This window comes from Paroedura picta, chromosome 6 (assembly GCF_049243985.1).
Source record: "Paroedura picta isolate Pp20150507F chromosome 6, Ppicta_v3.0, whole genome shotgun sequence".
Lineage (NCBI taxonomy): Eukaryota > Metazoa > Chordata > Lepidosauria > Squamata > Gekkonidae > Paroedura > Paroedura picta.
Genome location: NC_135374.1, coordinates 74,194,641 through 74,220,200, shown reverse-complemented (window position 1 = coordinate 74,220,200; position 25,560 = coordinate 74,194,641). Strand labels below are relative to the sequence as shown.

General features: G+C 40.8%; 2 protein-coding genes across 3 annotated transcripts in view; both read left to right on the top strand.

The window, feature by feature from the left end:
* The window catches only part of MBTPS2 (membrane bound transcription factor peptidase, site 2), a 33,688-nt gene extending 18,903 nt beyond the window's left edge, over positions 1-14,785 (top strand). The window contains exons 9-11 of one of the 2 annotated variants that reach the window (XR_013232002.1): positions 537-732; positions 1,151-2,190; positions 5,645-5,816. Coding sequence is in view for 1 of the 2 variants with exons in the window: in XM_077343044.1 (XP_077199159.1) it covers positions 537-732; positions 2,115-2,190; positions 5,645-5,867 (495 nt within the window). In the remaining variant the exon portion in view is untranslated. Of the gene's footprint in view, positions 1-536; positions 733-1,150; positions 2,191-5,644 lie in introns of both variants that reach the window. The other variant, XM_077343044.1, reaches the window with a different exon arrangement.
* Positions 14,786-22,758: 7,973 nt separating this feature from the next.
* Positions 22,759-25,560, top strand: part of SMS (spermine synthase) — a 45,333-nt gene continuing 42,531 nt past the window's right edge. The window contains exon 1 of the mRNA XM_077343045.1: positions 22,759-23,035. Within this exon, the coding sequence (XP_077199160.1) occupies positions 22,972-23,035 (64 nt within the window). The 5' untranslated portion in view covers positions 22,759-22,971. The remainder of the gene's footprint in view (positions 23,036-25,560) is intronic.

The window sequence follows — 25,560 nt, the reverse complement described above, 5'->3', positions numbered from 1 at the left end:
TCCTTCCTAAGTCATGGTCCTGAGATGGATGGGGACCCTTAAAATGACACTCCCCACAGCTGCAATGTGGCTGCAGGGAAGGCCCAAGCCTGATCTAGGAAACCCTGGACTGACTTGTTACCAAACCTAGTAAGTAGTTTGACTCTTAGCTGCTGTTAGCAGTATACACAGATCAAAACTCTCAGTTTTGGTCGCTGAATACGGAGATTGCTTCAATGACCCCCATAAATTTGCCTTGTTGAATAGAGTGAAATGTGTCAGTAGAACCAGGTTTGAGTGGTAAAAAGAGCAAGGATGGATTGCATAGTGTGGGCTTTCTCTTCAAGATTAACAGCAGTTGAGTCTGCATTTATCTATGAGACTGTGATTTGGAGCCAATTGGCAGCAAATGTGAAACTATGTGCACATTAACACTAGAATGACTGGCCTTGCCCATTGTCCAGCTAACTTGACAAAGTGCAGGTTTCTGCTTTTGCAGTGTGTGCTAGTGGAGATTCTCAGCATAGCTCAGTATTTATTTATAATTCCATTTCTAGTATACCTGTCTGCCAGCTCGGAAAACTATTGAGGCCAGTCAACTCTGTCGTACTAATATGGATTGTCAGAAGGATTTTGTTCCAAGCTTGTGTGTGACTCCTTCTTTGGAAAATCAGACTAGACTCATCCGGGTGAAACATCCACCTCAGATTGATATGCTCTTTGTAGGGCACCCACTCCATCTACAGTATACAGGTTTGTTTGAATTGGGGGAAGAAATTGACCCAAAAATGATTCTGGTAATGGGATCGCCTTGGTATGCTTGTTGTCAGGCCCCTTACTTCAGCTGCTTCTCCAGGGCCCCATTATCTTACTAGGTTGCTTTTCAAACTAGATGTGATAGGAGGATACATGTATACCCATGTCTAAAGTTGGGAGAAGGTGTTTAGTTTTAAAAGATGTATGCCTGGGCAAGAGGAGCAAAATCCTGCACTTCCTTTTCTCACCTTTCCACAAAAAGTTATTTTCAGCATTTTTCTTCTGACCTGGCTTGCTACTGATCTAAGAGCTCAGTTGAAAAGAAGTGCTGAATAACAAAGCATGGTGAGGTTGAGCATTGTTTCGTTCTGCTTTCTTGTGTTCTTTGTTTTTAACAGAAATATTTCCTCTTTAGGTACGGACAAACTTGGAACACATCTAATTTGGTCCTGAAAGCCAGATTTGATCTGGTGGGAGAACCAGGAAAGGGTTTTCACATGACCTTTAAATAAAAGCCAGAGCAACTGTTGGAAGTGGGGTGGTGCTGTTCAGATCACATCCTATAGCAAGAAGCATTTAACCCCCCCCATTTTTTCCCTGGCAGTTGTTTGACCCAAAATCTTGGCCCTGATACTTAACATCAGCACAAAATCCTAATGCTCACTTGCAACCCACATATTCTATCATCTCTCTTCTCCAGCAGTGGCAATGAAGTGGGTATTAATAAAGAACAAGGACAAGGATAGATTCTCACTTGACTTTTTGTGCTTGGGTACACACATGCTGGAGTATAGAATAAATATCCACCATTTCAGGAGTACAATAACATGTCTCTTTAAAAATACCAGCTTTAGAAGCTGTATAGCTTCCTATCCATATTTCTAGTTCTGTTATTTTAAAGGGACAGGGACCTAATTCTATCAGCACATTTATTTCAGACTTGGTGGAACGAATTCTTATTTTATACTTATCTATATAGTTATCTACACTCTACCTTAAACAAGGCAGAAAGAGTTAGGGGAAGGCTTAGGGTTATATAGTCATAAGGGGAAGAGCTCTTGGAATTGGAAGGAAAAGCCCCTGTTAGTTTGGTGTCCCTTCTCCTTTCACAATTTCTATAGGTCCTTGAATAAAACTCTTTGTTGTGCGGTCTCTTCTCAAAGAGTACAGATGCTCAGTTATGAAGCGGCAACAAGCACATCATGTGTTTAGTGGTCTTATTCTCACAATGCAGAGACCATTATGACTATACAGACGAAGAGAGCGTTAACAGAGAAGATGACCTTACTGTATATGCTCATTATAAAGGAACTGTGTTACATGTTGTCAAACCCTGTTTCTCTTTTATAAAGAGTTTACAATATTTTGTTTTGTTCAAGTGAGCCTCAGCAGTTTCATACCTCGTCACAGTTTTCTCAGCGTGGACCTGCCTGTGGTGATGGAAACTTTTTGCAAGTATCCTTTGATATTTGTGTGGTCTTTAGGAGTGATGACAGCACACATGGCTCTTACAAACAGAAGAACACCTGAGGATCACAGTTCATTCAAGAGCCCATTCTTTTTCAAAATCACAACTGTAAAACATGTAGTTGAATCTTCAGATCTGGCATGTCAACCAACTAATGATTAGTTGGTTGAACACATAAAGCTGACATATAGAAGCAGACTAGTGGTCTATCAAGCATGGTGTGGTGGTTAAAAGGTCTGAATAGGTTCAGATCCCCATTCTGACACACAAGCTTACACTCTCAGCCTTATTTATTTGTTTGTTTAATTTATAGTCCTCCTTCCTCCTTGGACTCAAGGTGGATTACATAGTAGTACCCCCATAAACCCCCATTAAAACCCCAAAACTATAAAACCACAATCACAAGATGGTAGAAAAGAAAAATCCTCCAGCCTCCCCACAACTGTCCACCGAGGGGTTCATCAGATGGAATAGCGAAGCATACATGGTTGTTGTGAAATGGAGAAGAGGAGAATGTCAACTGCTTTTGATGCCTCCTTGGGAGAAAGGTGAAGTATAGCATTTGTATCCTCTGATGGTGGCTTTGCAGAGTTTTAGGTTGAGGTCTTCCATGTCACCTATTGCCTGATCCTTTTAACTGGAGATGTTTGGAATGGAACCCATGACCTGCTGCATGCAAAGGACACACTATACCATTGAGACATTCTTCCACTTGTAGTTAATTTATCATTTATTTTTAACAGATTCATAGATTATTCAGTTTATTAGTAAGAACTCCAGAGTAGATACGTTATTGCGAAGATCCTGAAGAAAGTATGAGGAAATTTCCAATTTAATAAAAGCTAGCATTCATTATTAAGATGAAATTCGATCTTTAATGTAGTCATTTTCTCTTACAATGGCAATAAAATAGTATTACGCACACATCCTCCTAAATATGATCTTAATTCTCTGAATAATCAACTGCAAGTTTATTCCTGGTGCTTATCAGAAACATCAATGCTGATTTTCTGTAAACTGGACTTAAATAAATAGCATACTGAAAAACAGTATGAGTTGAAGTAACAGGTGTCTTGTGACATCTTAAAGGGCAGCTTATTAGTTGTAGTGTTGCTTGTAGCTCATTTGTTTAGCCAAAGCAAACTAACACATTTACTAGAGTGTGTCACTGTAGGAGTGAAAAGCAATAACTGGGTTGGAGAATAAATCGGGCTAAGAGTTTATTGTTTTCCAAATGAAACAACACCTGAACTGTGTTTTTTTTAAGTGTCAGTTGAATCTGAAATGAAATAACCAGAAAAACTGGTTCAGACTAAGGATTTTGTGGGGGTGGGTAAGAAACCTGACAATGCAGTATGATCAATGTGAACACACACATGCAGTCTCTTGGAGGCAGTTTTGAGACATTTTGGATTTGTTCAGGTTGTATGCTATGCTCTTCAAGGGCTGGGAACCTGCAGGATATAGATCTACAGTTTTCAGCTCTTCCAGAACATGAAATTAAACAGGTTGGTAGATCAATAAGAAGAGGTCTGCAATTCTGTTCTCTGCTAAGTTTCTCCCCTGTGCAGTTCCTTGAGCTGTTAAAAAAAATTATGGCTTGGAGGTAAAGAGCATCACCTAGTAAATAACATAACCTTAAGAGTCTATTAAAGGCGTTAGATTTCCTCTCCGGGCAAGCTTATTAACACAGTACTTATTTTATTTTATTTGTTCAGGTTATAAGATTAACAGTTGTAATGAATAAAATTCATCAAACTTTCTAAAAACCCAACATTAAAGTTTTCCCAAATGGACCTGAATAGTGGTGCAGTGATTTTATATGTTGGACTAGGGTTTGGGAGACCCAGATTCAAATTCCAATTCATCCTTGATGCTTGCTGGGAGACTTCGGGCCTGCTGCATTTTCTCCTCGCCTACCACACAGGGTTGTTGTAATGAAGGAGAACAATGTGCACTTTCTGCCTTAAGCTCTTTGTAGGAGGGATGGGGAAAAGATGCACAAGATATGTATATATTATATAGCTTTCGCTGTACATACACCAAACTTTTGAGGGCCATAACTATGTTCTATAGTAGCTTTGTTTGTTGTGTTTTATAACTGGAATGGTGTAACCAAACTCTAAGCTGATGGCTTCGTTATTATTTTTTCATGCCACCAAGCTAAAAATATATCTTGAATAAAGTGTAGAATATAGGTTTGTAAGTGGATGCAAGTATAAATTTTCATGTGGTGATAATGTTATGTTTTTTAAGGATTTCTCTTCCACAATCTGCTACAAGTAGAATTATATAGAGAGCTCCACACTGTTCTTAACAGTGCGTTACAATTCCTATTTTCCCATGTGCACGAGTCTGCTGTATATTTTCTTGGAAGAAAACCCTGTTCAGCAAACACCCTGCTTCTCCAGACCATTGTCAAGAGAAAACTGCCTTTGTTCCTCAGTATTCCTGAAAGTTTCTGTTTTTCCTTTTTTAGCTAAAGTGATCTCTGATTTTCTTTTATTATCTGTTCCACATAATATATTTCTGGGAAGGCCTTGGAGGAGGAGCGTGTGTCATGGCTTAAGTGCCACTCAGCGCTTAACATCCACTCAGGGCAGCTATCCCACCCGAGTGCCTCCAACTGGCTTGCTTGTCTTTCCAGCAGCCAGCCAATCACCTTCCATCCCCCACCCCTGACCACCCCCTGTTCCTACTTCCCTCCAAGGCTCAGAGGCTGCAGATCCCTGCTGCATGAGAACTGCCCCTGCCGGTGAGTTCCCTTCCCGGGGGCCTCCAGCATGTAGCCTTTCCAGGTCCTGGGGGGAAGGAGAAACCATCCACAGAGTTCTCCCACCTCACCCCAATCTAATGTCTATTGTATTCCTGAATGCAATGGGCTTGGCCCCTAGTAACTTAATAATTAGTTACTTAATAATTGCACAATTAACAGACATCCAAAAGAAAAGTAATAGTTGCTCTTCTTTTTCAGGGAACAAGAAATTAAAGGTCCTTTAGAAGTGCCATGGCCACAGAGTACTAAGGCCCTTACCAAAATAGCACACAACTGAACAAATGGTCTCTATTCAAAACAAAATGTCTAGTGTGACATCATTTTTAGAGCAGCATTTTAAAAACCATCTCCAATGGTAGGAGAACACGGAAATTTGGATATAGGGTAAGAATTTGAAATGCCATTTTTAAAATAATTGATCAATGCCAAAGTGATTTAATTCATATTTAAATTTAATTAAATTTAAATTTAAATATTTAAATAAAGTTTAAAATACTTTGGACAAAAAGATAGCAATCAAACTCTTATTGAGTGGGTGGGCCATAATGGGTTTCCTTTTTGTATTCAGTGTGTATTTCCACTCGTTATTTTTCCAGGCTTCAGAATCGAATAATACAATTTGTAGGATATGTATGTTTTTACATCCCTTAACTAATATACACTAGATATCTGATTTCACTGTCTGGAGCCTTGGCTGTGATTAACGCAGTCCCCTGCTTCGCTTTGGATGGTCAATGGATACTAAACTCTTTCCTGGAAGCTTCTCTCAGCATGCTGATTGTTGAAAAACAAAACAGGGAACTTGTAGGCTTTTTAATTTTGCTTGCTGGCAGCACGCTTTTGGCTGCCAACGTGGCTCTAGGACTCTGGGTGGTGACGGCACGGTAGTATATTAGCAGACTGTGATATTGGATACCTTGTGTAAACGTTCTAGGAACACGGGGAAAAATGGACTTTTTCCTTGTTGTACATGTTGTGTGTATGCCCACACGTATGGATCTAGCAAAATGAAACAACTGTAATTTGATTACATGGGGAAAAGCTGTCTGCCCAGCAAACCGTCTAGTCATTCAAAACCTGGTGTGAATTTTTGTGATCCGAATAGGTAAATTTTATTTTTTTTCAGCTGCACTGAAAAAGGATTAGGCATGACATGATTTTTTAAGATTTCTGAGTGGGGAAGTAGCTTGTCAATTACAAAGTGAAAACACACTGCTTTGAATAAGATGAGCAGGGACTTTGCAGTGCATCTTCTGTCCCTTTTTGGACACACAAAAACTGTAGCCAGGGGAAAGAACTGGCTTGATGATAATGAAGGCATCCTATGTCAGCTGCAGCATTGCAAAAGCACACAATTTTTGTAGCTGGCCTGCCCCACATGTCTATTAGCCAGTGGCCTACAGGCTGTCAGCAGCAGCTGTGGCTTCTCCCCTGTTCTACTCACAGGCTGCCCACAGCTGCTGCAGTCACACACTGTGTTCCCAGGCCATATGTTCTTGAGGGTGTCGAGAAGCTTTAGGAAAGGAAACCCAGTGCAAGCTGGGTGTAGCCTGTGGACTTTATTTGGCTTCCCTATCATGGAGGTGAAAAGCCCACTGTCTTTTAAGAATTAAATACTTAACTATTTAAAATAGTTCTTTTATATTACATGTGATACATGAATTACTTGAGAACTTTCTTGACTATATTTATACCGTCGGACTGTCTTGATCCCTTACCCTGTAGGCATCTTTACCTTTAAAATACTTGAAATTTCGCTGTTAGAAACTGAAATGGAGTTTTTCTGTAAATCATCAAATGACTGTGCGTTCCCTTTGGCTCCATACTGAAACTTGCCTTCTGTGTGTAATAGGGCTGTGTTCCATCAATATTTGCTTTCCTTGGTAAAAGTTAATGTCTCTTTCAAGTTTTCATGTTTTGCACAGGTACCAGTTACTGAAGAACGGAAGAACATTCTCATTCTAGCATCTGTATTCTGTCTTACCGAGAAGCTCTGTGTTTCGTGAATGAGCCTGTTTAAATGTTAACTAGTGCATCATAACATTGAGGTGTCCATTGCATGTGCTCCCAGCTGTGTGGCTCACAGATGGCCAGCTCTCATCTTGCTGGAAAAACATCTAAAGGTCACTGTAGGTATCACAGCAAGTTCATGTACAGCATTTGTGGTCAAAAAGCCCATTGCCTTTAGGAGCTTTGTTTTCTGATCTTTGAGTGTGGATGACACTTCCTGTACTTTTTGCCAGGAAATTTTTAGATGAGATGAAGGAGTTTGTGTGCTGCTTCTAAGGTTACTGTCTGTGTCCTAATCAAATCAACATGTTGACTACTCAGACTCTTCTTCCATTTTCTTATCAACAGGCATTTGTTTTTAAAGTGATTCTTTCAGACGGATGATAATGATTTAATCATGATTATCCAAAGTTATTTTTATAGACATTATTTATCTGAAATATATAAAAGGTACGATCACATGTTTTAATTATGGACTATTAGCCACTTAGAGTGCCTCCTGGCAAAAAGTGAGATATAGATTTAAATGTATAATTAAGAATTCTGAATATGTGCCATTTCTAATTTATACTTGATTGTAAAAAAATCTGCATCTGATGGGAAAATGCTGTTTGATATTCAGAGAGATTGTACATACGTAATTTAGATAAATCCCTCCTGTACTCTTATGTGTTCTGACCTGAATGACCCAAGCCCAGCCCAGTCTTGTGTGACCGTGGAAGTTAATAGTCCTTGGAGAGACCAAGGAAGTCTGTGGTTTATCTGCAATCTTTAATTAAAGGTTTGGGGATCTTATCTCCAAATGTGGAAAGTGTTGCCAGATTTTTAAACTAATCCTTCCAGCTGCCCCTTGAATTGTACAATCTGGTGATGTTATTTTTCTCCATCTGTGAAAAGCTTCAACTATCCATTTCTGCATATTAAACTTTAATATTATTTTTTAAAAGACATTTGTTAGCTACCTCAGACGGCCTCCCCAATAACTGTAGATCATCCTCTTATAGGACATTGGGTCCTGTTAAATTAAATCCACAGTTAATTACTGTGGATTAGATAATTATAATTTGATAATTATGACAGATGTAACCAAATCATTATGCCCTTAAATTTAAGTTACAAAGCAATGTTTGTGTTGTTCAACTTAGATTGGAATGGGTAATTTAGCGGGGGGGGGGACAACGGGATCTCTACCAGTGTATACCAAGGTCCTTCCCTTAGAAATTCACACAGAAACCAGCTCAAAATAAAAGGAAAATGATTTTTATTGAAAAATAATTCAAAGGAAAATTAGCGAACTTGCACACAAATTTAAACTTACACACAGAAGAGAAGAGCAAAGGTGAGATGATATTATAGGGGAATATAAGGGAAAGAGAAAAAGTATAGTTACCTTTACAATGTGACGTCTGTGGTAGAAACAGCCAATGTTTCTGGAAGAGTGTGTAGAGCCTAGAAGAGCAGGTGGTGTATGTGAGATATCCAAGGAACATACACGAGCACACATAAAAGGGCTATGATTATGGCCCTCTATGTATTCTGTGGCTTAATTTGGGTGCTGTAGCTCCTAAAACAATGTGCTTGATGAGCTTGTATGTATATAATAAAGAAACCTAGAAGGTAGGTTATATTCTTGTCCAGTATGAACAAAACATTGGGTGAAGTCTTGGAGTTTTCCCAGGACAGAACTAATACTTATGTTTACCCTGGGTGACTTTTCCAGGCAAAAAGACAAAAAATGTGGTTACATTACCCAAATAAGACAAAAATGCAAATAGTGTCTGGATGACCCTGCAATTAGAGGATTGGAAATGGACTAGGTGTGGGAGGTATGTTAAGAAGAAGAAGAGTTAGTTCTTATATGCCGCTTTTCCCTACCCGAAGGAGGCTCAAAGCGGCTTACAGTCGCCTTCCCATTCCTCTCCCCACAACAGACACCCTGTGGGGTGGGTGAGGCTGAGAGAGCCCTGATATCACTGCCCGGTCAGAACAGTTTTATCAGTGCTGTGGCGAGCCCAAGGTCACCCAGCTGGTTGCATGTGGGGGAGTGCAGAATCGAACCCAGCATGCCAGATTAGAAGTCCGCACTCCTAACCACTACACCAAACCGGCTCTCATGACTAATGGAGTTATGTGGGCATAATATGAAGGGAGAAGCACTTTATCTGTATCTTTCCTGTAAACCGCCCTGAGCCTTCTGGGAGGGAGGTATATAAATAAATAAATAAATAAATAAATAAATAAATAAGTGATAAGATAAATAACATTCTGAGATGCACCACTGACCTGCATCTAGGCCTTGTTTCTACAGTGCAGAGAGCAAATCTAGTGGTAGAGTGTCCTTACATGTCCATGATGCTGTCATCGGCGGGATCCAGGCAGCTGCTATAAAGCATGGCATCTGGCTGGAGCAGACATTTTCTGTTTCTGTGTGAGTAGATACTGCTGGTTAGCTGTTGGTGGAACTGGCAGGCATTTATAAATTTCCAGCACGGTGATGGGATTGTAGAGCAATATAATAGCGAGGTTCAGGCAACATTGATGACTGGTGCTTTTGGCAAACTTCCCCTTAAAGAGAGGAGGTGTCTGACTGCTAATAGTTTAAAGGGAAACATTTTTCAACAAACATTTCTTGAGTTACTATCTGCTCTATAATGGTTTTTGGCTGGACCAATGAGTTGAAAAAAACTGCAGCATTTGAGGTCTGATTATCAAGGTCACTTTAAAATTCAGGGTTTGGAGTGATTTCATGGGGCTTAAACTTGTTTAAATCTGATTGCGGTCCAGATAATTGACCTACTTGAAGCCATGAAAAACGGTTCAACTGTTATTCACCCTGATCTATGACTTAGAAGGCCTGTTTTCCCTGTGCAGTTACTCTTAGCCAGTAAGCCAAAAGAAGCTCCAGGAATAGAAGTGTAAATTCTATTTATGTAATCAGGAATTATTCAAGGGATTTGACTGTGCTGGTTGCATCTATAAAGTAAGGCTGGAAGTTGCACTAAAAAAACTATTGACGTTCAAAAGAGGTTTAACAGTAAATATTGATGTGATTGCCTCCTCACAAGTTTGCACATGTACTTATGACTGACTGATATATTTCTGTCATACTAATAATAAAAATCAGAATGTGATATGCTAAACAAATATTTGGGATTGTGTGGTAGGAAAGGAATCAGTATTCCCCTGAATGTAATTTTTTATCAGTACAGCCAATATTAATCTTTGACTATGATTGATGACCAACGGTATAGACTCTTAGCAATATTGTCTCATAGTCTAATCTGGAGAATTGGGTTTCATAGAATCATAGAGTTAGAAGGGATTTCTAGGGTTATCTAGTCCAACCCCCTGCACAATGTAGGAACTCACAACTACCTTCCCACCCATGGTGACCCCAATTCCTTGCCCAAATGATCCCCACTCCTCCACATGCAGTCAGCTAGGAGACTTTGGGCTAATTACAGTTCCCTTAGAGCTGTTTACTCAGAGCAGTTCTGTTAGAGCACTCTCAGTCTCACCTACCTCACATGGTGTCTGTTGTGGAGAGAAGGGAAAGGTGATTGTAAACCACTATGGGACTCCTTCAGGTCATGAAAAGCAGGGTATAAAATCCCAGTTCTTCCCTTCAAAGTAGCAGTGTAATCTATAACAATATACTAACAGAAGCAATGCAACCAGCAATCAAATTTAAACTGGCAGAAGTCAGTTTGCACTGTTTACTGGTATAAAATAGTTTTTAGAAGATCTCTAGAAGGCCTGAAAGGGAAGGAGTAAAATTAGTTTAATGGGGCCTACAGAGTATGGGGAAGGGGGCTACAGCCATAAGCTACGATAATGATACTGATATATTTCTGTCATACTAATCATATTAATCATATAAATCAGAATGTGATATGCTAAACAAATATTTGGGATTATGTGGTAGGATAGGAATCAGGTTGGGGGAGCTTGGTCTGTTTAGAGAGGAGACAACTGAGAGAGGATCTGATAACTATCTTCAAGTATTTAAAAGGGTGCCATATGGAGGGTGGAGCAGAGTTGTTCTCTCTTGCCCCAGAGGGACAGACCAGAACTAATGGGATTAAATTAGTTCAAAAGAAATTCCATCTAAACATCCAGAAGAAGTTCCTGACAGAGCAGTTTCTCAGTGTAACAGGCTTCTTCGGGCGGTGGTGGGTTCTCAATCTTTGGAAATTTTTAAACAGAGGCTAGATAGCCATCTGATGGAGAGGCTGATTCTGTGAAGGCAAAGGGGTGGCAGGTTACAGTAGATGAGCGATTGGGATGTGAGTGTCCTGCATAGTGCAGGGGGTTGGGCTAGACGACCCAAGAGGTCCCTTCCAACTCTTATTATTCTATGATTCTATGATATATGACCACCATGTATTTCCACCAGTTTTATGTCAGGATAGGCATGTGCAGTGAGTCCTTGGTGGTTGATTTCTGTCCTAGTAAAGAGGTATGCAGTCCTTAGCATATAGCCCGTTGTAGAATGTTTGCTAAAATCCATTAACACAACTAACAAAACATTACAATTGTAAGAATGAAATAACTTTAGATTATATGCTATTTTTGAACCACTTGGTATATTTGTTTTAATTTTGTAAAATGGAAATTTCAGTGTGAAATGCTATCCATGTTAGCACTGACAGAGTCAATAAGGGGAGACCTATTTTGGTGAGTAATCAATGAGTACAGCATTTAAGTAAGCAACGACTATAAAGAGCTAAATGGAACTTACGAAATGTATACAGAAAACCTGAACAGTTTGAAGATGTTTGTGAACTCATCTGAGCACTATCAGTTTGCAAAAGGCCAGGGTGGAGGTGTCTTTTGTGTTGGTCTAGAACAGTGATTCCCAAAGTGGGCGCTACTGCCCCCTGGTGGGTGCTGCAGCGATCCAGGGAGGCGGCGATGGGCCACAGGTGCATTTGGGGGCAATGAATAACTATTAAAATTTTTAAAAATTAATTTCCAGGGGGCTGAGTAATATTTTTTCTGGAAAGGGGGCGGTAGGCCAGATAAGTTTGGGAACCACTGGTCTAGAACCTGGGGGATCCAGTTTTGAATCCCCATGCTGCCAGGGAAGCTTGTTTGAACCAGTCATATACTCTCAGACTGGTTAGCCTTTGAGCTAGGTTTTAATATGAAATGTTGCAGTTTCTGTTCCAGGATTTTTTTTAGCATTGATTGAAGTGTTTTCATTCACACAGAGAGCTGTGTTGGTCTGAAGCAGCAGAAGAAATTTAGGCTCCAGTGGCACAAAAGCTCATACCTTGAATAAAACTTGGTTGGCCTTAAAGGTGCCACTGGACTCTAAATTTGTTCTGAAGTATTTTCAGTCACTTTTGTGTAAATGTTTAAGTAGTCTTCTAGATACATTCTGAATAGAAAAAAGAAATATCTATTTCATTTTGAATTTCCCCCCGAGTATTTTTGTAAAATGGTGACGGTGAAATAAATGAGGATGAATGTGTTTTGAGATCATTTGGTTTTAGGGAAACTCCAATCGTTTTAGATAAATTTCTTAGGTATGATTTCCATTTGGGACACATCTGTTCCCCCCCCCCAAAAAAAAACAATGACTTTTCTGTCTGATTCATGAAACGTTCTGTAGACAAAGGGCACTCTGAACTGGTGCCTGTGATTCTTTCAGTAATCTCAGATATTTGACCTTGTAGTTCATTTAATAGAAACTCTGTCTGCTGCAAACTCCTGGTGTTTTTCTGATGAGAGCACGTAATTGTTCTTCTGGCACTGAGCAGTAACTAGCTACACAAAGGAGTTTCAGTAATTTTTACAAAGCAGTTGACATACTGTGTATTATGTAAGATTTTTAACTGCTTTTGAACCTTTGAAATGGAGTACTTCCAAATGTATCACTTTATCTGGTGAGCAGGAAGACTGGGGGGGTGAGATTTACTGTAATGGAGTAAGCATGAAACTAAAGCTCACAGTGAAATGATAAGCAAACTATATACAAATGCTAAGAATATTACCTTTGAAATCTGCCTTTTATTTGGGGGCATATTTAAAAAAAATTTTTTTTTTACCAAGAGTGTGTTTTGACAGTCAGAGTGTAGATCTAGTATATATGTTATCATTGAAGTTTCTTTCTGAGCTCATGCCTGACTGTTCTGTAATCCTTGCAATCCTTTATCAGATTCTCCAGCGCTTTACCAAGCATGTGTTCAGTGACCTGCCCCATTTTTTTCTTTTAAAAGCTATGCTAGCTAGGTTGACACAAAAATAACAAATATTGTGTCAAATTAACCTGGTTTGGTTGCGATGCACACATTTAAACATGGCATCTGGTGAGTATCTTTCACAACTCCTTATACTCGGGATTAACAGTATGTGTACAGCAAAAAATAATACTTAAAACTCCACACATTTAATGAGATTACTTTTATGTGGTCTGTTTTGTCCCTATTGTCATGTTGGCTTTTTCTGTTTACCTGATAAGTTCTTGAAGAAGGCATTATTAAAAAGACTTCTTATTAAACTTCCGGAGAAGTCCCTCCTAGTTAAGTGGTCAGTTTCCTGACCTTTTGTTGTGTAAATGTTTTGGATTATAGCAATCCTACTGCTGGACACAAGCATTGGAATGTTCACCTTTGTGTTGCGTCTGTCAAGGCACAGCCGTGGCTGCAGTTGACAACTCACTCATTCCATATCCGTGGAAGTAATGTTTTGTTTTCCCAATGGCTTTCTCCCCACCAGTCTTTAGAAATTGGGTTGGAGAAATCAAAAAGTTGTCAGTGTGACCTGCTTTGGGAGGTTTCTGATGAAATACCTAAGTTGCCTGGCTCTGGTACATTTTAGTAAACTATGTTCTTTTCTTCCTTCATACCTGGATTTTTCTTAACCAAAAATATTTAAGAGAAAGATATGGTCAAATTATATTGTCTCTGACCTCATCCCTCTATACAAGGGGATTTCCCGTTTCCCCTCTGACATTCCTGAGCACCCATATTTCAGTAGGCACTATCCTTTGTGATTTAGGACTCACTATTCACTTAAAGGTTGCAAGGAGTTCAAGGCTGATAAGAAACACAGGGACCCACAGCCAGAATTGTGTCAGGGTGATAGTAAACACTGATGCAGGACTTTCAGGTTTTTTCTCCTGATAAACAAATTAAAAGTGTTGTCAACAGTGCCCTGATGTATTTTATGGCAACTATGAAATGTATATAGTTGGAAAGGATAAACAACTTTTCTTTCCCATACTTATCATAATTGGGCAGCTGTTGCCAGAGCTGTTTAAAGCCTCCTTGGGCCTTCATGCAAAGATCCCAGCCCAATCCACCCCACACATCAAAACAAAGAATATGCTTTGCCAGAATGACAGGTTCTGTAGAATTTTATTCCTTCCAGATATCTTCTTTCCATTGGCCTGGCTTTTATTCACTGATCCCTTATGGCAGGGGTAGTCACCTGTGGTCCTCCATATGTCCATGGACTACAATTCCCATGAGCCTGCAAACACTGGCAGGGGCTCATGGGAATTGTAGTCCATGGCCATCTGGAGGACCACAGGTTGACTACCCCTGCCTTATGGGACCTGGCTTATCACTGGTCTTGCGCCCAAAGAAATTGGCTTTTTTGGGTAGATGACACTTTTATATTACAAATGTAGGCTTCCAGAGAATCCCTGGAACAGTAGTTCGATGAGGTGCTTTAAATACTTTGTTAGAAATTCCTGGCCTTCCCCATTGTGTAAAGTAGGCTGCTTGAAATGCCTGTCCATCTGTGCACTAATGTCTGATTTAATAAAGCCATCCAGTGTCAAGAAACCATAGTGTGCTGCTTTATTCTCCTTTTTTGCTTCTCTTGTTTGATTGTGGCACGAGATCGTTTTAGGGCAGACAGCTGGATCAACAACAAAGGGCTGGTGAGAATGCTTTCCAAATTATTAACAAAGATATATTATAGAAAACGTGGAAAATACCCAGAGGCCTTTTGCAGTACTTTCTACAAACATTTTGTCAGATTTCTGTCCTGCCTTTCCTCCTGAGAGCTCAAGGTATTAAGCAGGATCCTCTCTGTTTTGCCCTAATAACAATCCAGCGGGGAAGATTATATTGAGAATATATAACTGGCCTGAAGTCGCCCGCTGAACTTCATGGTAGTGGGAAACTTTGGACTGGCCCCCTTCACTGGTAATCCAGTACCTTAGCCACTATAGTACAATGGTATACTTGAGGGTCTCTTAACAGAGGCTAACAAAAAGTGGGAGGAATGGAAGATAAAAGAGTAGGAGAGGATGGACATGAACAAATAATATCTTTATGTTGCAAACGGCAGCATGGAGAAAATGTATGGCTTTGATCAAATTGGCACTGGACCATTAAGGTGTAATAACTGCTAATAAAATATCCCTAGAGCTGGAGTCAATATTCTATTGTCCATGAGCGTTTGGATTCTTTTTACATCCTTGGACTGTGACTCCCAACACATCTAGAATGCCTGCACTGGACCTTTCAGAAAGGAATTATAACTGGGGGTTGAACGTCCTACACACTGTGTTGAGGCTCAACCACAAAACTGGGGAAAGGGCAAATGTAGGGTGCTTGAACACTCCTTGCCCTTGCCCCACAACCTGATTGGAATTCAGCTTTCAGGTGTCTTGAGTCCACAGTTACAAGAAAACCTCATCATAATCCTGTCGCAAAACTCCCAGCTCTTCTGACACAGAACTTCCAGAGTGCCATCTGGTTAAGCCCTGATTCGGTTAAAAAATTGGGTGTTCTCTTGGATCCTGCTTTGTTTTTTCTAAAAGAATGCTTTTCCAGTTCCATTTAGCACAGATACTGAAGGTTTGTTAGTCTATCGAATCTGTCTTTGTAACCTAAGATTGCCAACCTCCAGGTGGTAGCTGGAAATCTCCTGGAATTACAACTGATCTCCAGGCAACATAAATAAGTTCTCCGGGAGGAAACAGCTGCCTTGGAGGGTAGATTCTATGGCAATATACCCTTCGATCCCTCCCTGGGCTCCACCCCAAATATCTCCAGGAATTTCCAAACCCACAACTGGCAACCCTACAGTGTAATTGTGAGACTGGATTATTTGATTGTGGCATGAGAAACTTGAAAAAAGAACTTACATCGGTCCAAAATATTTCAGTTTACTCACTTTGTTCATATTATTATTTTAAGATTAGGTGTTGTTCTTGTGTCCCTTGTCTTTTCATCGTCTGTAGCCCCTCAGTAAGCCAGGGGACTGACTGAGCTGCTAAACTGAAATTAGGGTAAAATGTGTTGTTTTAGTCGGAAGTTGGTTTATACTCTCTACTTTGGTTCTTCATGGCTTTCTCAAAAGGACAAAATTATTGCTCATGGCTGCAGTGGTAGAAAAAATAGTCACATACATGAATCAGAAATGAGGAGAATAGACTCCTACTAGGTGACTGGAGTATGTAACATTACAGGAAAGCAAGCCACATAAACAGTGCAGCTGAAGGCAATACTATAATGAACAACAATTCTTATTTCCAGTTTATATGGTGTAGTGGTTAGGCACACCAAGTTCTAGTCTGGCAAGCCGGGTTCAATTCTGCACTCCCCCACATGCAGCCAGCTGGGTGACATTGGGCTTGCCAGGGCACTGATAAAGGGCACTTTTGACCAAGCAGTAATATTAGGGCTTTCTCAGCCTCACCTGGTGTCTGTTGTGGGGAGAGGAAAGGGAAGGTGATTGCAAGCCGAAAGTCCTGATTGAGAAAAGCAGCATATAAGCACCAACTCTTCTTTATATTATCTATATTATGTAGTTGCATTGCTTGTGTTTTCACATGTGTCTACATCTTAAAATCAAGCCTTTAAAGGGCATGCTTTGCTTCAGGCAAAAGCCATAGCTTGAAACCCACTATAAATCTTCATTAGGATAACTTGGAACTGGATTCAGGATTCCAGACTTAAGCAGTTCTGTCATGGTTCTGTCTCCAGAGTAAATACCACCCGCGCACCCCCACTCCCGGCAGTCCTTTTTACTGCTGTTGTGGTTTACCACAACTGAGAATGAGCAATAAAGCTTGTTAATATGAAATAGGAATTTGTTCCTAAATATAAATTTCCAGTTCTTTATTATTTGTGCTAACATCAGTCTTTCAAGATGTGGCAATCTTTATTCCTAGTATTTTATTTGCTTTATATAGAGTACTGGCCCTTGCAGCTTGCCATACTAGAAAATATTAGAATTCATGTTTTTATAAAGAACACTTTAATTTTCTAGTTTCAGTTTAGCTCTTGCTACCAGTCCATTCATTTACAGGCTTCCTTCTCGTGTATCATTGTGGTTAAGTCCCTTCTGAGTGTCCTCCTCTTCATCGTGCTTCTTTTTTGCTTCTTAAACTACAAGTCTTGGCCCCAATCTGACATCAAAAATCACAACACTGGAAAACCAGTGTAAAGACATTTTAATCATCTAGGACATACCATTGCTGACCTAAGAGTGGCAGTCATCACACAAAGAACCATCAAGGGGGGATTACTATGTGAGACTGCTGCATTTAACTCACACATCTGGAAAACATATAACACCAGGGATGACTAGGGGGAAAGGCTGCTTAACTACAGATGCTAATTTTCTGTCCCCTAATCAATACAGTCCCCCACTGATGGCCAATCAGAAGCTCTCCTTAGCCTCCCACTATTACAATTGATGTCCCGATGACCAAGATCTGTTCCCCTGGAGAAAACTGCTGTTTTGGAAGATAGATCCTATGGCATTATACCCTGCTGAGGGCCCTCCCCTTCCCATAGGGTTCCCAACCTCCGGCTGGTGGTTGGGGACATCTTGGCATTAAACTGGGCTCCAGGTAACAGAGATCAGTTCACTGTAAGAAAATGTATGTTTTGGAAAGTGGCCTTATACATCACTGAAGACCTTCCCCTTCCCAAACCTCATCCTCCTCGGGCGCCACCCTCAAAATCTTATTTTCTAATTCACAGCTGGCACACTAATTAATACCCCTACTGGCAAAGACCTAGATGTACCTAGCATTTTTGATTAAAGGGGATTTCACTCAACCTGACAAAATATAAGCCAGTTAAAATTCCCTATGCAAAATCTAGTTTGATAAAATGAGGCTGTTTCTAACGAACCAACTCCTCAACTAAAGGCTTTTTCTGCTTTCCTTTATTTGGTTATCTTCCCAGAATTTATGAATTCCCACCTTGTTTCCTTTCATCAATTCTGCTTAATTCATCTGGATACCTAAATATAAAATCATCTGGATCTACTTTTTCCAAGGCCCAGAAAAGGAATCTTTTGTTGTTGTTTTTTAAGTTCCAAGTCTTATAATGGAAGTCACAATCTACTACGAAGTGGTAGTTTTGCTAGTTTATTTATTTATTTAAAACACGTTATGCTGCTTTTCCACCCAGCCAAGACCCCAAAGCATCACATACAAAACCATTAACACATTTAAACAATTAGGAACATTTAAATTATAAAATAATTTGATAAAAACACATAAGAAACAGTAGGAACGGGTAGCCGTTATTGGGGTTACATCAAGTGGAATGGAAGTTTTCTCCCAGTGATAGAAGACACCAATGAGGGAGACAGAGGAATCTCCCTGGAAGGTGGGTTCTGAAGTTTTGGTATTGTGATTGACAAAGCTCTTTTTTGGGCAATGAAGCAAGGCCTCCAAAGATGAATGAACTAGGTTCGTATGAAAGAAGGCAATCCTTAGGGTATGTTAGTCCCAGGCTGTGCTGGGCTTTAAAGGTCAATATTAGCACCTTGAATTGAGCCCAGAAGTAAAGACAGTATAGATGGAACAAAGGTGGCCTGATATGTTCCTTACAACTCATTCCAGTCAATACTCTGGCTGCAGCATTCTGTACCAACTGCAGCTTCTGGATAGTCTTCAAGGGTAGCCCCATGTAGCATGCACATTACTGTAAACTAACTTAGATACTACCAGGGCATGTACAACAGTGGACAATTCTTTCATATTTGAGTATAGGCAGAGAATTTTTTCCATTTCTGGCAGCCGTTTAGAAGCTTCTGCTTCTTCATTACTCCTTCCCTTTTGTATTGATGCATGAAGATTTGGTTCTTTGCCTGTAATTTGCACAAGTAAGCTAAACGGTCCTGCTTTCTCTTGCTCAGCTTCTGTAAGAGATCTCCTTTCATCTACCCCAAGCTTTTGTGTTGGGATTTTTTAGAAAATCATTGGGTGTTTTATTTCTTGGCAGAGTTTAAATTAGAAGGCATTTAAACAAACCAAAATGCAGCATTAGCAATTTTCATAAAGAAGCCTCTCATAGGCTTAAGCCTGTGGCATTCATGTAGCAACTTGCATTTCCAGATCCATAACTGATAGGTAGGCATGGATAGATGCAAAGACGAGGCCTGTTTGCTTTGAGAAGGGCCTAAAGCCTTTCTCAGGTTTACGTAGCACAATTATTTGCCTTTAAAATTGTAATCCTGAAATAATTTTTTTGCACCCAAAACTTTATCTTATCCTGGCTGGTTTGCACTATACACTTGTCCATAGTGCTAAAGTATTTATTTATGATGTTTACAAAAACTTTTATTAGACTTTCATAGCAAGCGGGAAATATATTTTAAATCGGTGCATGTGATCTTTCCAGATTACATGAGGCAAAAATCTACACCTGTTACAGGACAATAATTTTGTACTGACGGTAAAGGCAACTACTTCACAAGCAAATAGAGATATGCTTATAAGACTCCAGTTCTCAAGCCATGGATTGTGGTCTTAGCCACTTCTCTGCTATTTCATATGGCTGAAGGCATCCCTCTGATATATATACCGATTCTGCCATAGCCTTATGCAGTGAAAAGCCAGACCTGTATTTGTTCTGTTTGGTTAAAGATACATTACAGAGAAATTGAATTTTTAATGAGTACCTTGACAGCTGCCATGAACTTCCACCTCAGAGCAAGGGCATGAAGCAACCAGCTGAGAATATCCTTCTTTAAACATAATTTCCTTTCAATTCCAATTATTATTTTATTGTATTGCATTCATCTGACATTCTACAGAGGAGAAGTACAATTTAGTGAATTCCCTGTTTCACTTTTGCCATACAATAATGTACCTGTAGCAGGCTGAGACCTTTTGGACCTCCCTCAACCTGGTAAAGCTTACCTGTTCCTCTTTCTCAGCCTTGGTCTGAGTAGGAGACACTTAATCATCTTGAGTATTTTGAAACAAATGCTTTCTAAGATGCCCCAGCAGTCAATCTAGTCAAAATCCCTTCCATTTTTATCTTTCACTGTCTTCTGCTACTACAGTTTTAATATCTCTTGCTGCAAGACTTAGAAATGGCAACTTGAGCGTGAGAGTCAATCCACATTGCCTCCTATTCCAAAATCAAAGAAAAGTGAGGTATTGTCCTCCATCATATACCATGGAAGGGGGAACTGCATATGAACAGAATGCATATTAAACATATACACATTGCTTTATTAAATTCCCTCTTCTTTACATTCTACCATGGAGAATACACATAATGGGACAAGGCTAATGTTACATTTTACCCTGTATTTCTGAAAGCACACGAGAAAGGCAACAGGGTCTGTTTCTCATCTCTCAGTTGTCACTTCAGTTGCCTGTCACTAGCTTGGGGTGGTTTACTGTCGTGCATGTCACAACTATGTTTAAAGATTGTTATGTGAGCCTTTAGAAACTCTAGACTAAATAGACTACAACCTGATCGTGAATAAACTGTACATCACAGCTGTATTATTTGGTCTCAGAATGGAATTTTGACCTTTCTATTCAGCATTTTGGATTTTTTCAGTGCAATCAGTGCAATTCAGTGCAAAGTTATGTCATTTTAATCTAAGCCATACAGTATTCCTCTTCTGCTATTTTAAATGGATAGAGGTTCACAGAAACTACCTGGCACTGGCGTGCACAACCAGTTATGCATTTCTTGAAATCTTGGCTTGTTTCACATGAAGTAGTATGTATATTTAGTATGAAAGAGATGGTACTTGTGCATTTGTTTTACAAATTATAGTATTTTCAATTTAAGCAGTTCTAACTTTGACTGTCAAGGATTATGACAAAAGATCACACAAAGGTGCCTTGTGTTTTTAGCACATTTGCTTACCAAAAGGCAAGTTCACATGCACATTCCAAACCGGCAATATGCAGAGGTACTTTATACCTAGTTATGATTTTGTTAGCTTTTCCTAGTGGCAGGAAATCTTAGGTAGCCCTTATGAGGCGAGATTACAGGAATGCTAGAACTCCGTAAAAGTTATCATGGAACTGTACACAGAACTGGTATGCACACAAGACTGAACAAATGCTAAACAGCCAATGCTTATTTTCTTAAGCCTCTTGTCACTGTATTACTGTTATAAATTAAGTTATTTATATTGTTTCTATTTCATGTAAACTGCTCTGAGCCTTCAGGAAGGGAGGTATACAAATATAATAAATAAATAAATAGACAATTCTTCAAGTCTTTACCATATTTCAATCTTATCCAACCACTATCTGAAAATTAGTGTGGTTTCTATATATGAACTCTTGGTTCAAGTTCAGAATCCTCAATTAATTCTTTATGACCTTTGTGAAGCTGCTAGCCTTGTAAATTTACCGGATTACATGGACAATGATTCGCTATTAAAACGACTATGAAAGTTAACAGGCTATGCATAGGGACATTTTAATTTGCATGAGTTTTAGTTATCAATGCATATACTCACTACGGCTATATCAGAAGTGTTACTATAAACATGAACGAGCAAAGCCTTGGGACACATTTTACAGAGTTGTTGACTTGTTTTAGAAACTTACATGGTTATAAAATACGTATTAGTGCTGCTTTAACCACAAGAGCATCCCTGGTGGCCTTCATCTGCACCATTTAACAGAGTCCCACAGAAGCAGGATCATGTATGTGCTGACTGCAATGAAACAAGCCCCTATTTTCCACACAGGTACCTCTACTATTTGTATCCACGCCTTTATTGTCAAGTACACACAAGTTTCCACCACCATCACCACATTTTAACTTTTTGCTTTCTGTTTACTCACTATGCTAATATTTTCTGGTAGTGCATTTCATGGGACTATATCTTCAGCTACCAGCTTAATTTTGAAAATGATGTGTTCAAAGATGGTACAGGGTCATTACTTGGCATTAAGTAATCTTGATTGTGTGAAACATTTAATTTGGATATGAGAAGAATGCAAGGTTTCATTGACTTGGAAAGTCTTACCTGTAATCACAGGAGTGTGACACTGAATTAGCATATTGTAGTATGACTTGCACCACATGCGGGTACAGGATTCCTTGCCATTCATGATGCTTGTTCACCTCCCAGGTGTACACCCCCCCTCTCTTGACAAACACTTCCAGGGCAGGGACTAAGTAAGTACCTTAAGGCAGGGAGAGCCAACATACATTCTTTTGAGAGAAACAATGCTCCCCTGCACCAAAAGTCAGTCAAAGAGCCGGGTATGACTCAGACTGTTGAATCTATTTGCATGTCAGAATTTTACTGAAAGATTGTCATAACCTTCCAGTGCTGGTTCAGGTCACTTGCCTTGTCTGTAGTAAAAGTTGGAACTTGACAAGCAGCTATACCTGGTTGAAATGCATCCCGACAGACGGGGTTACAGCCTTCTGCCGCGGGAGTAGCCGGTAAAGCCGAATCCCAGCCATAGAGGCAAACTCCGCTTCCCTTAAAGCCAATGGTGGCGCCGCTTCACTCCCCCTCCCCCCCCCGCCCGGGGGGTCCATCCTCCCGCCGCACGAGCCTCTGCGGCGGCCGGCGTCTCCCACACTCCCCAGCCGCGTTGTTGTTGACTCATTCGCTCCCAGCCCGGCTGTCCCTCCCCCTTGGGCTCTCCCCTCGCAACACGGCGGCTCGGCTACAACAGCAACCCCAGCCTCGCGCGCACACCGCTCCGTCAGTCAGTGGCACTCGCAGCACAGCAGCGGCCGCCTCCACCAGGCATGGCACAGGGCTCTACCTCACTATGGCAGCAGCAGCAGCAGCAGCAGCGCGACACGGCACCCTTGACATCATGCTCAGCGCCACAGGTGAGCCAGGGGGGGAGGCCGCCACTGGGGGTGGGACGGGGGGGACGGGACTCCCCTTCTCTCCCATCCCAGCCAGCTCAGCGTCCCTGTATCCGCCTCTCCCAACGAAGGAGAGCGGCTGGGCAGCCCGCCAGTCTGCAGTCCAGCCTCCTGCACAGCCATGGCTCGCTGCAGGCCCTCGCGCCCTCCGCTCCGGGAGCTGAGTCAGAGCGCGGAGCGGCTGGAGCCCACCCGGGTGCATCGTGCTGCCCCTTGCCCCCCTCCCCTCCCCCAGGATGGAGCATGCCCACGGCTCCCGTTCCCCACCCAGGAGGCTCGCTTTGCCGCCAACTCCTGCACCTTCTGCGCTTCCTCTTTTACCTTCGCCACTCCACCATGTTTGCATTTCTCTCGTCCGTCCGTAATTATTTTTTTTTCTGAATCCTTCGCGCATTCAGCTCCTCCCCTCCCGATATGCAGATTCCCCGAGGCTCAGCCCCCCTTCCCCTGGTCTCCAACCAGACAGCTTTCTTCGCCGATCTCTCTTCTCTCTCCCCCCCCCCCCCAACCCGTTATGATTGCCTTCCCCCGCCGTGCCTTTCCATTCATTTCGCTCACCCCTCCCGCCGCAGTATCGTGCGCGCTCTGCAGGCGAGGGCGAGGGCCTTGCTCGCGTTTCGAGCACGTTCGTTTGGGTATCCCGAAAAGGGCTCGAAAGGGATAGCTCAGGCTTGCAAAACAGACCTTGCAAGGGCAGCATTTGTTTGTTAAGCGCGCGTGTTTTGGGGGGAGGAAGGGTTCATCGGGCGTGCTCGCCCGCAGCCGCATGCGTGACCTTAATCTGTCCCTTAGGCGGGTGCCTTCTTTTTTCGCCCCTCCCTTTCGCAGCGGGGGCGGGGGGGGGGTGGCGGTAGGAAAGGTTATTCGGCTTCTTTTCTCCAATCATTCTGATTGTTCCGGGAGGAAATGTTCCATTCAAACGGGAAATTTTGGCTAAGTAAGAAGAGTTCGACACAGTTAAAATGGATTCTCGGTGGAGTTGGGTGCATGTTTTGGTAATGAAACAAACAAACAAACAGGACGTGAAAGACCAGGAAGTGCCCTTGTTTGTGAACTCATTTAGAAATGCCCCTTTGTTGTCAAGTTAGGTGGACTAAAAGAAACAAAAAATTAAACAGGAAGGTGAACTTACGCTACCCCCCCCCTCAGGTGGTAAAAGAGGGAACTTGCTATGGAATGTGACCTCGTCTTGTATCTTGATTTGGCAGTGAGGCGCTTAATGCACAGCAGAGTGAACTGTTCTTAATAGCAATCTGTGCTTTAGATTTTCAAAACCATTTAGTTGGAATCGCTTAAACACCATATTAGTCACAGAGAATGGCATCTTACCTCCTCTAGAGTTTTAATGGCATTAGGGAAGTTTGGTCAATTATTACTAGTAAAATGAAATGGTTTGCATTATAATGATTGGGATATATATGGAAAGAAGGCCTGTACAGGCTCTGTGCGGTATGTGAGAACCACAAAAGTTAGGGATAAAACGGTATCTAGAAAAATATAAACAATTTATTATCAGAGCTCAAAGGGTTCAAAAACATTTTTAAAAAACCTTATCTATTGAGTACACTCAAAGCATCTCAGTGTGCACACCACTAATGCCAACAAGTTCAGATGTAACACATTTTAATCATACTGATAATCAGAAATCAATATACGTGCAGAAGAGTTATATACAGGGAAAAAAATTAAAGTTTCAACAGGGGAATAAATTGGTGGCAGAAACAATGAGAAAATAGTGCTGCTGTTATCCATATTCAATTTTATAAATTATGATAATATAAATTCTAATGATAATATTTGCTTGCTTCTTTAATCTATTCCATCTGGTTCTAGTCCTGCAATATATTCCTGATTGTTATGCACCAGGCAGAATTCTCAGCCAGCATACATTTCTGTTCCTAATAAATAACTGATAAATATACATTGATATCTTCAAAATAGATAGCATAGACTTCATGTACATGAACTATTCAATTACAAACCTCCATTGGGTATTGGAAAATCCTGCTGTGTGTTTTTGTGTGAAAAGGTCCAAAGTGAGAGGTGATTTTCTATTATTACAGGTGATGTCCCATGCTACACAGTTTCTGACTAGTAGAGGCCAGAAATGGGGGGCTGATCCTACTTCCTGCTCATGCTTTGAATTCAAACAATTCTTTATTTGCACATGGCAAATACATATTGGTGAAAAAGTGAAATGCACCACTGTAAAAATGGGACTTCTGTTGTGCAGTATGCACATGTGTTTGAAGGCTTTGGAGTGTGGCATGGATGGATCTCAGTACTGTTGTTACACAATGATCTTCATGCAGTTCTGTGTGGATTTGTTTTCTTACTACAGTTGCTCAACTCTCCAATATGGTGAGATACCATACAAATAGCCTGGGATAAGAGGCCTATTCTGATTGCAGTAAGCATATTTTAACCTGGATTTCTTAATAATATGCAAAATATCCAACCTCAGCTAGAATTGATTACTTAATTAA